Source organism: Helianthus annuus, chromosome 6 (assembly GCF_002127325.2).
Source record: "Helianthus annuus cultivar XRQ/B chromosome 6, HanXRQr2.0-SUNRISE, whole genome shotgun sequence".
In the NCBI taxonomy this organism is placed as follows: Eukaryota; Viridiplantae; Streptophyta; class Magnoliopsida; order Asterales; family Asteraceae; genus Helianthus; species Helianthus annuus.
Genome location: NC_035438.2, coordinates 109,412,673 through 109,427,851, shown reverse-complemented (window position 1 = coordinate 109,427,851; position 15,179 = coordinate 109,412,673). Strand labels below are relative to the sequence as shown.

The 15,179-nt window shown below is 36.8% G+C and overlaps 1 protein-coding gene across 2 annotated transcripts; it reads left to right on the top strand.

Moving 5' to 3' along the window:
* Nucleotides 1-1,409: 1,409 nt before the first annotated feature.
* On the top strand, nt 1,410-6,880 carry LOC110869271 (B3 domain-containing protein At2g36080). 2 transcript variants are annotated; one of them, XM_022118564.2, is made up of 3 exons: nt 1,410-2,040; nt 2,515-2,699; nt 6,426-6,880. In XM_022118564.2, the coding sequence occupies exons 1-3, from the start codon at nt 1,461-1,463 to the stop codon at nt 6,468-6,470; spliced, it is 810 nt and encodes a 269-aa protein (XP_021974256.1). In that variant the 5' UTR covers nt 1,410-1,460; the 3' UTR covers nt 6,471-6,880. The 2 variants fall into 2 exon arrangements, with proteins under 2 accessions (XP_021974256.1, XP_021974255.1); XM_022118563.2 differs by lacking the exon at nt 6,426-6,880 and having other exon boundaries at nt 2,515-2,965.
* Nucleotides 6,881-15,179: the final 8,299 nt, after the last annotated feature.

The window sequence follows — 15,179 nt, the reverse complement described above, 5'->3', positions numbered from 1 at the left end:
ACGTTGTTAGGGGAATTGATAAGATGAAGTCGGTTTATGTAACATAATGATCCTCATGAAGGTGGTAAAAAGGTGGGGGCTTTCGGTGGTCGGGTGGTGAGGTGTGTCGGAGGTGAAAGGGGAGAGTGATTTGAGGTTTTTTGTTGCAGAGGTGAAGGTAATGGAAGGCGGTGACGTGTGTCGGATGTGATTGGTTGTTTGCGGTGGTGAGAAGGTGACAGGTTGTATTTAAACGGTGGTGAAAGTGTGTGTGGTCGCGGGCATGGCCGGAAAAAAACGTGGCGGTGGTGACCGGTGTTAAAGAATCACCGGAGAAGATATAAGTGGGGTGGGGGATAAGTTTTTAATTTTAAATGTGTATATATATAAGTGGGGCGGCTGGGGCCTACTTGTTTTAAATGATTATTTGAATTTTTTAATTATTTTATTTATACATACTAGTAAAATGGTCTTTTTATTAACAAATTTACACAATTAGTCCTTATTTACAAACTGACTTAACCGGGTTATGATTTTTGGACTGAAATGGCAAATTTCCAAAACGTCGGGGAGGAAAATGGCGTATTTTTGAAAAATGGACTGAAATTGCCAAAGTGACCAAACCACAGGGACGAAAATGGCAGTTAACTCATTTGTAAATGGAGGTGAAAATAGAATTGAAATATATATATTTAAATTTTTTGACCGTTTGTTTGTTTTTGGAAAATGGGAATTTTTTTTTATATAACGGTAACTTTTTGGAAAAAGGGGGCCCATATTTGGTTCGTCGCCAACGTCTAGAAAGGGACGGTGAGGACGGGGAACCGGGGAGGGGGGGGGATTGGTGTAGCTGGCGTCACCAAACCAGGACGGGTGGGGAGACGGACCCATACCGTGTAGCATATTACATAACACTCGACATTTATGATTTATAGCAATGTCGGCAATAAAAATGTACTATAAGGCTCTTTACGGACCATATCTCTTTTCTTCTCTCTCAATGTCGGCAATAAAAATGTACTATTCACAGAATTTCTCCGGCCTTCTCTCTCATCCCACCTCTCTCTCTCTCTCTCTCTTGAGCAAGAATTTAATCCTTTTGTTTATACTATTGTCATTGTGGGATTGTCTCTCTCAACACACCTGGATACCAAGTCTATAGCCACAGAGCTTTGATCTAAATAACCCTGACGTGTGAGAAGCGGTTCACCATTTTAATGCGACGTCAGCGTCGACTGAAAGGATGCTTTAGTGATAATCTTAGTCACTAAAATATATATACCTCTATCCCTCCAGTCCCCACCCCTTCAACATGAGAGAAAAATATCATATTCAAATAAAATAAAAATTAAAAAAATGACCACCCCACCCCCAATGCTTAGCTACATATACACATCCCAAATAGTTTCCACATCAAAAACACCATATTCCTCACTTCTCTTCCTTTCCCATTGCCCCACACACACTTTTCACACCTACACATGTCCCTAACTCACCTACCAAACACACCCTGGTGGACACCTCAAGATCCATACCCTGTTATGGACTCATCCCCCCATCTCTCCACCACCGACCAAGATTCCACACACCAACTCTCTAAACAACCCATGTTCGAGAAACCCTTAACTCCAAGTGATGTTGGCAAACTCAACCGTCTTGTCATTCCAAAACAACACGCCGAGAAGTACTTCCCACTCTCCGCCCTTGACCAACAAAAAGGCTTTTTGCTTAGTTTCGAAGACGAGACCGGAAAACCGTGGCGCTTCCGGTACTCGTATTGGAACAGTAGTCAAAGCTACGTGTTGACTAAAGGCTGGAGTCGTTATGTTAAGGAGAAAAGGTTGGATGCCGGCGACGTCGTTTTGTTTCAACGTCATAGGTTTGATGGTGACAGGATGTTTATAGGGTGGAGACGTAAGCATGCTGCCGTGCAGATGCGAGATACTGGTGGTGAGCAGGTTAACGGCTGGAACCCTACGATGGTCAATGATGCGCAGGATAGTTATCCTGCGCCCTATATTTATCATACTCATCCATGCCAACATGCCATTGTTCATGCAGGTAATTATTTTATTTATTTTCATTCTCATTGTTTTTTTTATTATTTACGTGTGAATTTTCTCGTCGTTTTTTGTTTTCATGTATTCTTTTATTATATATTGTTGTATGAATCGTCATATTAATTATATATATTCACTTTATATTAGATTATCCACATATAATATTATCATTTTAATTAATTTTTCTTCTATAATCTTAAGACTTTGTTGTCGGCAAATTGAAATTTATCAGTTTTTTTCTATCTTTGTTTTCTAATGAATTAAAACAAAATATTATACATGGTTCTAAATGTTTGTATTATATAAAACTTCATTAATCTGGAAATTATTGTTTCATTTTTTTTTTTAATTCACAGAAAACAACACGAATTGAGTAAATGTTAATTTTTATCTAAGAATTATTGGATGTATTAAATAAACATGAATTGGGAGAAAATATTTTGTTTCTCTGATATAATTAATTATGGGAATGCAGGAGGTAATGTAGAAAGTAGTCAAAGATATGTGGTGGCTAGTGGGAACACAAGGAGGGTAAGGCTATTTGGTGTAAACCTTGAATGCCCAGATGAGTATGAGCCATCAGCCCAAGATGGTTCGAGCCAGAGTGGTCAACCCCACATTCAATACTCTTCCGGTTCCAACAATCTCGGTCACAATATGGTAAGTTGCCCCTATTACAACGCGTGTTTGGCGATACACGAAATCCGTCATTAATCAGTCTATGGCGGAATTGTGATGACCACTAAATTAGAGACGGATTAAAATAAAAGTTGCTAATTTGTCCATGTCATATTTGTATTGATGGAGCAAATTGGTAAATATATAGTCAACATTTAATTGCCTTTTAAAATAAAAGCCAATGTTATGTTTTTGTGAAATTTAGGGAATAGTTATTGTTTAACAAACCCAGTGATTTATAAAAAATATGTTGTTATGGTGAGTTAGAGTTTATCTTAAACATAGATCAAAATATTATATTAAGAGGTTTCTTCTATTAATAGATTTGCGACTGATGTTTATTTTTTAGATCATTATTCATGTAATTATACATAATTGAGTTTAAACTGTAATGGAAGGGTCATTTGAGAAGAATATTCTTGCAAGAAGCAAACTAAATTAATCTAAGCCATATAATTTTTTGATCAATGGTTGTGAATCAATATATTATTTTTGACCACTTTTAATTAATGTTTTAATTAATAAGGGCAAGATAGACAGTTTGATGTATAACACTATTAAATATTAGACCATACGTAATGGGCATTATAGGGGCATGAAAGAGTTTGATAAAGCCCCTAGCACCATCCCCTTGGGCGTTATAGGGGCATTTCTATAATAATGCCCAAAGAGAAGGAAAAAAATGATAAGTATTGAATGAAATGGGCATTAACCGTTACACATTTTTTACAGGGGCGTTATAATGTTGATGTGGTGAAAAATGCCCGTTAGGGGGCATTATCCATTACACATGGTCTTATAATCGATTACTCAATTCTCATTAATGGTAGCATAATTTTCTCCTTCACCATCATTAATGTGTTGGGTGCTACATCAAATTTATTAGGAGTGACAAAATTATTTAAAAGTATTGTGTCCTACACATATTTTATTATAAGTCGCAAAATTATTTAAAAGTGTTGAGAACTTACACATTCTGTACCCTACACCAAAACATTGTTTTCATGGTGCACGAAGCGTTGTTATTATGGTGTAGGAAATGTTTAATATGTAAGATCATGTGCATGAATGTTTTTATTGTGTAAGGTGCACTCCCCCCCCCCCCCCGAACACAGCTTACAACTTTCATCGTACCGTGCTCTTCAAAGAGCAACTCTTCTCAAAATCTCACTCAAAAGGTGCTGAGTTGGAATCGTATATTTTATAGGATAGACTCACTAAATGATTAGGGTTTATTAATTTAAATAGCAAAAATAAAGGATATACTTATTAAATGATTGGTTTAAATTATCTTTGTATCCTTTTATTGTTTTTATTCTTAATTTATGATTTATTCCCATTTAAACTCTTCACTTAAATTGTAATAGTCATCATTATGATTTTGTTGCCTCCTCATATGAAACATATATATCATTATATAGTGAATTGCAAGTTTTGTCCTTTATTTTTAGGTCATTTTGCAAGTTTTGTCCTTTATGTTTAAATTTGACGAGTTTTGTCCTTTATGTTTAAAAATCAAGCACGTTTTACCCTTTGGGCCTTAAAAATCAAGCACGTTTTGTCCTTTATGCTTAAAAATCAAGCACATTTTGTCCTTTATGTTTAAAAAATCAAGCACGTTTTGTCCTTAAAAATCAAGCACGTTTTGCCCTAAAGGGTAAAACGTGCTTGATTTTCAAACATAAAGGACAAAACTCGTCAAATTTAAACATAAAGGACAAAACTTGCAAAATGGCCTAAAGATAAAGGACAAAACTTGCAATTCACTCATCATTATATATTGAACTAATCACACTTAGAAAAGACATAAACCCTCTTAATTACAGTTTCAGTAAGTCAAATTTTATATTTTTAACACCTTAATTTTGTCACCAATGGTATTTGAATCCTCAACATATTAAAAGGTAAAGCCTTATTCACCTTAATACCACGAGGCCAAAGTCCAATTCTATATTAACTGGATCTATATTATTATAAAGTTTATTTGGAATTTATATTTATGCAAAACAACAAATATAAATCAAGGGTATTTAAGGAATAAAACCTAATAACATAATTTTTTTTATAAGTGGCGAATTTATTTTAACCTCTTTCATCTGTGAGACTTAAACTCAAGACATTTTCTCTCAAACTCATGTGTTTAAAAATTTGTATTTGTCAATGGATCATCACCCTATTGGTACCTAATAACATAAATAGACCAACGGGTTGGAAGCAGGATCTTTTATTGTATATGAATTTAGATTTCAGATCTAAATATTGAATTAAAAGTTATGACATTTAAAATACCAAAACAACAAATTATAAATAAAAGATAGGTAAAAGGCAATAAGTTGCATCACAATCCTTTTTTGAATTGCTATACTGAACTTATCAAATACAATTTTAAATATGTGTTTGTCATTATGCTTGAAGTATTTTGGACTTATGGTTGATTAAAAAAAGTAAATATATTTGAAGTTTTATATTTTTTGTATTCATAATATAATTATTATATTTATTTTTGTATATAAAAATAAGTATACTATTATGTGTGAATGGAAATAAACAAAATACAGGCTGCAAGACCAGTTTGTGCCTTTGTGGTCCTATATTTTGACTAGTTGAATCAAAATGGAAACCAAGCCTAACTCTTTTTGGTTACTTCCTAACCATCTTTCAATTCATACATGTGTTTAGATTCTTCATACCTTTTAATAAAGCATGAGCATATCTAAATATTTAATTCTTTTTTATTAAAATCATTTGTACATTAAACCTATGAGGTGTTAAGATATTACATGTTAGAATTGTTGTCTTTTTTGTAAGTTAAAAGTATTTTCATTATTCTGGTTTTATATAAAGAAAAAAGACATAAAGGACATAATATGTATATACTTGGGTCACCTGTATGAGAAGGAAGTCCGAACCGACTTAACCATTCAAAGCAAAGTAAGTTAGCTAGTTTAGTTAGTTTATGATTCATACGGTCTGGTTAATGGTAACTTAACCGTCTAGTCGACAATTTGGAATTTGAAACAGACAATGTAAACCAAACACAAAGTTTTACATTTATTTGTTTAGCCCATTTTTGGAATACACAATTATGAATATGTATCTATAATTTTGAACAACTAAAATTGCATCACACCTTTGAACCCATAGCTACTTTACCATAGCTACTTTACCATCAGACTATTCCATTGGAGACTATGAATATGTATATTCGTTATCTTTAAAACCCATCTTTATCATAAATTCTTTTTACTACAAATTACAATTCTTCAAAAATAATAATAATAATAATAATAATAATAATAATAATAATAATAATAATAATAATAATAATAAAAACATTAGCTTTCAACTTAAAACCATTAAACCGGTTGGTTCGACCGATCCATCCAGCCTAGCCGGTTTAGTTTTACATTTTCCGAAACTGTAGTAGCATTTTACAGTTTATTTTATTTTATTATTTTTTTTTTGTGAAACAGTCATAACTTAGTGTAAAAGCCCATAAATATTAGATTTTTAATAGAGAAAAAACTTGAATATTGACTTAACTTATGTTTCTAAGATTTTAGTTTTCTATTTTTTTTTTTTTTTTTTTTTGTATCAATGCTTTACTATCATCACTAATTTATACTACTTCCTTTTCTTTTCTTTTTTTTTTTCTTGAATGATATATATTTGAAAGTTAATGTTGAGAAGTACTTGTGTTTGTAACAGAACATCAATTTCAGCCAGTTGAGGTACCATCACCAACAAGAATAAGATCCGAAGAATGTGACATGCATTGGATTTCTCAACTTTGTCAATAAACACCATACAATCCAATCCAAGCTGCCCAACAATTTGGCGAAATGTTGAAGCCCAAAAAAAATGAATAGTACATAAACCAAGAAAAACAAAAGAAAAATCTCGAAATTCTTCAAATAGGTTTCTTTGATATGAACAATCTTGACATGTTTTCGACCTGACTCGTCTATTTTGCTAGTTTAAAGTTTAAACAATTCCGACCCGACCCTAATATTTTGTTATTTTATTTTTAAGTTGGGAGATAGAAAATTAGAAAATAAAAAAAGGGATTGATTAAGGAAATTGACAGGAGGGCGACTGTCAGGATTCTGTATGATAATTTTGTATGCTTCATAGTGTTAGTAGTACTTGGTGAAAGTACTCTTCTGCCCTTTGCAGTATGAATGAAATGAAACCAACGCTACTTACTTTCGCTTCTCCTTTTCTATATTTTTTATTTATCACCTTTTATAAGTTTGTATAATTTGCTTTTCCTTTCTCCTTTCTTTTTAAGAGTAAATAAATTACACAGATGTTCCATTTTCCTTCTTTTTAAGAGTAAATTACACGATGTTCCATGTGTGTTGAGGCAACTTCAGATTTGATAATTGATTTCAAACTGTTAACTTGTTCCATTTTCCATCTTTTTAAGAGTAAATTAGTGAAGACGTTTTGACAATATTTGCTTTTTATAAATGGTCTCTCTATTTTAGAGTAATATAAAATTTCAGTCCCTTTGGTTTACACCTAATAACACTTTCAGCCCTCATTTGAAAGAAACGAACAATCAAGTCTCTGTGGTTGTCAATTGCTCCCAATCAAGTCTTTGGCATTAACAGACCATTTCTAATTAAGTGAAAAGACTAAAATACCCCTATAACTTTAGTTACTATTTCAGTCCCTGAACGTATAATTCATATTTTTCCTCCATATTCAAAACTCTTTCATAATCTAGTAATTAACCACCGATTATCCTTAATTACTCAGCAATATGATGTTATTAACATCAACAATAGCCCATATTAAGACTTGTAACCAGAAATGAACTCTGTTTGAAATAGGTTTGACCTTTAGAACTTGAAATGGGTTTGACTTTCAGAACTTCAATTGGGATTCACTTTTAGAACCTGAATTGGGATTGAGTGTTGTTAGAACTTAAATTAGGATTGACCATCACAATTGCAAGTGAGTTTTGGTTGTAGAAGATGAACTACTTTCATTATCAAAGGTTTGACCAATTATTTTGGTCAAACAGGTCAAGCAATGCCTACTAAAGTGTATGATCCCGGTTCAGATTATATGTTTTAGAACTTGAAATGGGTTTGACTTTCACAACTTGAATGGTCAAACAGGTCAAGCAATGCCTACTAAAGTTTTAGAAGTTGAACTGCCTTCACTTACATAGGTTTGACTAGCGATGAGCTCGGTACCGAAAATCCCCAAAAGTGGGTACCGGTACGGTTCGGTACCGGTACTGGTACTGAAATGTCAAAAGTCGGTACCGAAAACATACCCGATTCGGTAAATTCTCTACTACTACCCGGTACCATTTAACCATCCCTAGGTTTGACCATTTATTCTGATCAAACAGGTAAACCAATGGCTACCAAAGTTATAAGCCATGCCTACCAGACTTGAACTTTAGATGTAACACCCCGTGTTTCGAAAGTCAAAGTCAAAGTCAAAGTCAAAGGAAGAAAAGATTGATAATTGCGATCTGTCACTCCTTGCTTAACTATGGATTGTACACCTTGACTTGTAATCGAATCTTTTATTTTATTCGCTTTAGTAGTACTATGTGGAGTATCTGTGAATAATCGAGGTTTAATCGCATGTTTTATCGCTATATCGCTAATTGCATCGCAATCGCATTTGCAACTCGAATTATGAGTTTTGGATATTGTTTTACATGTGTGTGCTGTTTATGTGTTACTTGTGCTTGCTTATTTATGTTTATGGTGGTTAATCAAAACGCAGTCACAACCCTATCGCAATCGCAATTAAATCGCAAACGCTAAACGCAAGTTAATTATGATGACTGTATGTTAGATATAGTATTTGTGTGGTTATTATTAATCTATTGCATCGCTCAATCTACTCTCGCTTAAACGCTTCGCAACGCTCAACACGCTAAACGAAACGCCGAAACTCAACTCGATGGACCACCTCGATCGAATGGCCAATCGATCGAATGGTCGTCCGATCGGATTGCCATCTGATCGAGGCACCATCCAATCGGTGATCCTATCCGACACTTGTGCACTTTTCCTTTTTGGCAACCTATAAATACCCCCTGTCACATCACTTATGATGTGACAGCTCCCTCATTTGACCAGCAATGTTCCAGACCTTTTTCTCTCGATTTTTCGTGATTCTTGTAAGTTTTCAACTCAAATCTTGAACTTCTATGATCTACACGCACTTCTTCATCATTTTCACCTTCGAATCTTAACTTTTAACTGTGAAATCAGTGGATTTGAGGTGTTCTAGGGTGATGTCATCATGGAGCTCTTATGAACTTCAAGTTTTGGCCTCATTCCACCAAGAACAACTTAGATCTGAAGGATTTCCACAAGATTAAACAATGTTTTCGCATAGATCTAAACATTTTCAAAGTTAAGAGGATTGAAAGATGTTTTTCTAACTTTCTTTCAACTCTTTTACACTCAATGCACTCAAAACCGATAGAATCAGAGCTCATTCAGGCCTTCTACTCTTCTCTAGTGATGTGTTGGTTTGAGATCTGAATCCTATCAACGAGACAACCGATTTCGGGTTAAACATGAACAGCACCACGAGCAGTTAACTGATCGGATTGGGGTGATTCCCGTTCGATAGGATAACCCAGGTCTAATGGAGGTTCCGTTGTTTAACACGTTGTCATACCGTTTCGAGCAAACCGCAAAACTTCCAAGACAATCAAGTTGCAAAACGTTCAGATTCGTGGGACGGATTGCCGTCCGATCGCATTGCCATCCGATCGGATTGCCATCCGATCGAATCGCAATCCGATCGGATTGCACTTGACCGTCAACACTTAAACTTTTTATGATTTCAAATATCATCAGTTCTAACGGATTGCCACCCGATCGGTAGACCATCCGATTGGATGATAATCCTGCTGTGAACTTGTTCTCTAAGAAATACCTCGTCGGACGGATCAATCCGATCGAACTACCGTTCGATCGAACGACCTGAAAGGTAGAGATACTTCTCTGTTTTCAAAATTCTACAACGAAAACTTCAAAGCCATCATACACAAACACATCCTTACCAAACGAATGCTAATCCGACCGAGTGGCCATTCGATCGGATGACCATCCGAACAGATTGACATCCGATCGAATGACCATCCGACCGGATTGCCATCCGATCGGATTGCCGTTCGACACTTGGTTCTCTTGCACCATTTAACACGCAGCTCATCGCTTATGCTATCGTTAACTGTTCAGGCTAACCTCTCAGCGTTCCCTTCAATCCAAGACAATGTTTATTCATTTAAACACTATCTGTGAGTATACTCGATCCCTTTTTGCTTTACGCACTTTTGGGTGTTACATACGTTATCTATACTTAAATCACATCGAACACACAAAGCAAACACTTTTATACGCTAACCGTTATTGCATGTTATACGTGACTCGATGAATGCCTGTTTGTTATGTTTACACATTGATTGCTGTCTACCTGCCTTAGCAACGATAGTACTATAGTTTGGACTCAGCACCTGTTCACTCAGGGGTTGTTAAAGATATTACTTTACGTGTTCGCAGTGGTGAACATGTGATGTGCACTCGCTACTCGCAGTCAAATCGCAGTCATTGGTATTGATAGGATCTTTGTCGATAACATACATGCTTCACATTATACGTTGTACATGCTGGTTATGCGTAATCGCTTTCGAAATCTACTATACTACTAAACGTGTATGCTCACCTTTACACTATGTGTATTGACCTCTATTTTAACGTATGTGACAGGTGTTTAGGATGCTTATCTGCTAGGATGCTTGCTTTCATGGAATCGAGCTTAGGAGAGTCTAGAAACAAACAATTTAAATCTGAGTTGTCGGAACACGTTATTTGTCTTTGAGATATCGATGTTTGTAATAATTGATTTTGCTTGATGGGTTATGGTATGGGACATAATATTAACTATCTGGTAAATTTAGTTGTTATGGAATTTCTCTTGGACAATCTGTTTCACTCAGTGTCGTGCCCCGATGTTTCCGTCATCGGTTGGGGTGTGACAGATTGGTATCAGAGCCATAACTATTGGGAATTAGGCGAGACTCGACCTAGTCCGGGTCGATGTCTTAGAAACGACCTAGTCTATAGTCTAAGTACCAACAGACCGACTCGTGCATACCCTTAGGGGTTTTGTACGAGCTTACTTGCTATTTCTCGCTCGCACTCACTAAACACTATCATTGCACCATTTTTCGAAAATGAACGAGTAGTTAGGTCGATATTAGGTGTGAAAGCCGCAAACTCTCGATTTGATCGCTTGTTCGACCCGCATTTTTATCTATAAAACAAGAGAATTTGCGTTGAATCAGGAGTGAAATCCATACTTTAACGCGAATTTTCCCTCTATCTCACATCAAAACGGGAATAAAGTTGTTAAGTTAAGGGTGAAACCCGAACCTTGATGACTAGTTCTGTTCCTTATCTTTGGATTCACAAACTCTCACCAAAGTCTCGACGGACTCCAAACGACTTGAGTCACGCTGTAACTGAAAGGATGCGTGTCGTTCGCCCAAAATCGAGGTGAGAGCACAGTCTAGAAGGCCAAAGTATGTACTTAAAGTCCTTGTGAATAGTCGAATCACTTTGGGTAGTCGACGTCTCACACCCAGACGCTCCCATCGCCGATTTTAAGCCCGCAATTGCTGACTCTGATATTTGTCGCTTTTATGTGGAATTTATGTGTTTTATATGTTTTTTTTCCTGTTTATGTGTTTCGATTTTTGGAGATTATTTCGCTTTTGCTTTCGTTTTGATCGACACACATGACTCGCACTACACATTTACCTCAAAATGTTAACAAATCGCTTAATACTCGCTTATGCTATGTTGCTCGCTATGCTACTCGCTGTGTACTCACTACCCGCAATCGCTATTCTCGAAACTCACGGACTTTGAATGAAAGGTGAATCTGTACAACAAATGTAGGTGAATACGTGCAAAATATAGTGTGGTTTCTGTGTTTTATGTGCCCTACGTGCTACTGTGCTCTACGTGTTTTATGTGTTAATGTGTTTACGTGCCTATGTGCCTACGTGCCTATGTGATTATATGAGTAGATGTGTTCCTGAGCTTTACATGAAGTAGTTTAGAGCTGAGCGAGAGTCTATACTAGGGTTGATCGAAATTTGTGTCTGAGTCCTGTGGCGATGTCTATTGTAGACAATGTCGTCATTTGGATCATTTCATTCCCGATCTGCCCGCCGAAACCATGAAGACAAGCGTATCGCTGCTCTCGTCGCTAAGCAAATGGCGAAAGTTATCCCACAAATTGTTAGTGAGCTGAACGAAAACGCTAGCAAGTCTTCTGAAGAGTCCAGGACTCATGCTCCTAAAATTACTTTTAGCTTCAAGCAGTTTAAAGCCTGCGGCCCGAAAGAATTTACCGGTGAAAATGGGCCTACGGCCATGTTTCAATGGTTTGATTCAATCGATGTCACCCTGCGCCAGAGTGGCTTTCCGGAAAACCTTCGCACTGTTAACGCCACCGGTGTCTTCCAATCCCGCGCTCTTGATTGGTGGACGGCCGAGAGAAACAAACGAGGGAACGATGCAGCATTTGGGCTGACGTGGGACGAGTTGAAGGACATCATGATGCAAGAGTTCTGCCCTCCCCACGAACTCCAAAAGCTGAGGACGAATTCTGGTACATTAAGCAGGATGGTGGGGATAACGCTGGTTTAACTGCTCGTTTCAAGCAGTTGAGTATCATCTGCCCTGGTCAGGTTACTACCCCTGAGATGACAATCAAGAAGTATATCCGTGCTCTACCGGATTGCGTGGTTGATTTCGTTCAAGCTGCAAAGACGACAACTATTGAGGAAACCTACCTGCTCGCCGCTGTGACACTTGTGCCTCCACGGCCATCAAACAAATTTCATACTCGGGATTTGTATAAATATGTGTATCATTTGCACATATCAACTCTTGTTCGATTTCGGGCTCTAAATCGCTTTCTAGAAGGTTATACGCGCACTGATGCGTAAATATAACCAGTTTAATGCAACAAACACTCCGGAATAGTGACATAAGCTTAACATACCTTAAATAACCTTTACATAACTTGGAAATAAGTTTCGGAAGGTTTGGTATGCCGAAATCAAGTTTATTCGCTTACAGGGACTAAATTCGACAAACTACGAAAGTATGTCAATTTGTACTGTAACGGACATTCCGGAACTTGACCATAAGTTAAACATACCCTAAAAATCCTTTACATAGCTTAGAAATAGGCTTTGAGGTGTTCGGTGTGCTAAAATAAACTTTCTTGTCATTCAGGGACTAAAAGCGTCAAAAAGTGCATAAGTTTGCATTTTCGCGCATATCTTACGTTCTGAATATATCCGGACATCAAAATTTATGTAAGCATTAAAATATTTTATTTTAGTGTTTGGCATAATAAAAATCCATTCATCGCTTAATTTGGATCGTTTTTGCGTCCGTTACGACTTCCGTCGTAATTAACCGAACAACGCAACCGTACGACCAAACGAGCCAACATCCGAGATATTTTTGAGCACATTTTAAGTTCCCTATACTTTAACTTCATGTTAGAGCTTTGAAATGGGTTAACGGGGCTTAAACGTTTCAAAAATGCATCGAAACCCAAGTTTGGGGCTTCAGAGACTAAAACTGCCAAATTGGAAGTTGCTGACCTGCAAGGTCCTTACGGTCCGTAAGCAGCCCCCAGATCAGCAGAAACTTGTTTCCAGCTTGTTCCAGCTGTTACACACAATTGCACATGGTTTCCTTGATTCTATGGGCCAATTTTGATGGTTTTCAAGTGCCCCTTGTATTTGTAAACCATGTGCCCACATGGATGGTTGAGATTGAAGCTCGGTTTTCGATAAACGATCTTAACGGTTCAAGGAAATCTATAAATACCCACCTCCTATCACTTGCAAAACCAACATTGATCTGATTTTGGCTCTCTAAGTTGAAGTTTATGCTTTGTTAGGATCTAAGGCTGTCTGTGATTGTGTTTGTTTGCATAAAACGAATAAATGCAGCGGGAATGAGTAGCAAACTTTGTAAACACAAACAAAGGAAAGTGTAGATTGATAAACAATTGCTTTTCATTGAGTCAAAAGATTTACATAAAAGCAAAAGACAGTGCAGGCTTACAATCTAAACTCCCCCTCAGCCTGATACACCAGAGTTGGTCGCACAAGATGAAAGGATGAATTAAGGAGAAAAACTCACTCAAAACGATCAAGTGTAACAGTACAGAGTACTGTCATACTTATAGGCAAACCAAACTACTGATATGCTTCAGCTAACGTCACCATGATAGTGACATCTAACGACCTAACAAACTATAAATACTGTTCTATACAAACTACTGTTATGTAACATCTGATAATCACTAAAGTACAAAACATAAGGAAACTACTGCTTCACGTTCCACTGTTGTAGCCTTAGAACAGATGTTGAGTCTTCAGTGCTTTCTTCAAAGGTGATCAGTCTTTGAGAGGGCAGTGCTTGAGTCTTCAGCAGTACTTAGGATACAGCAGTAGAAAGAGCAACAGAGTTTGTCTTCAGCAGTTGTTAGATAATCATCAGAGTTAGGTTTATCAGTTGTTGTAGTTGAGCAGCACTTAACATCCATCAGCTGTTAGATAACCACTGTTAAGGGGAGAGATTAGAGTAAAATGCTGCTTATTAAGTGTCCACTGATGGGATCCGGTTTTGGCTTTACATTATCTGTTCCTCTGTTAGGGTTCAATCCCAACAATCTCCCCCTGGAACAGATAATGCCAAAACCATTCCTTATTCAGGACCTTTATTACTCATCAAGAGTGCCCTAGCTTGTTCCTTAAATTCAGCTTCAAATTCTTTGGCACTCTGGTCATCTACATCCCTGCACAGTGAAAGCTCAAGGAGATCCTACAAATCTTGAACACTAAGGCCTAGTGCTTCTTTCCTTGATATATGCTTCACCTCACCATTGGATCTGAGCAAATTCAATACGTGGGTCTTTTGATCAGACTTCCAATTTAGTATTTTTGAATCCAATGGGTTTCTTGGGAGAGATTTATTATCAGATGAGTTGAGGGATAATGGCCTTGAAAACATCTGCAGACTTTTAGACATTCTATTGAAAGCTTCTTCAATGACTCTGTCTGCTGCAGCTATATCATCTGCAGTTTCTTGTTCACTAAGCTCTTGTCTTTCAACTTCTGTCTTGTCTTTTGCAGTGTCTGGAGATGCAGGTTTGTTGAGAACCTTCTTAAAAAGGTTTTGAAGCTTTGATGAGCTGTCTTCATTCAGACCCATTTTTAAGATGGTGTCCTTGAGATACTCTGCTTCTTTTTCTATGACCTCTTCTTCAGTCAGCTGTTTGCCTTCATCTTGATTTGACCCAAGAGTAGGACTGTCTGCTGATTTTAACATTGTCTTGAGGTTTTCAATTTTCTGTTCAAGCTTCATCACCTGTTCT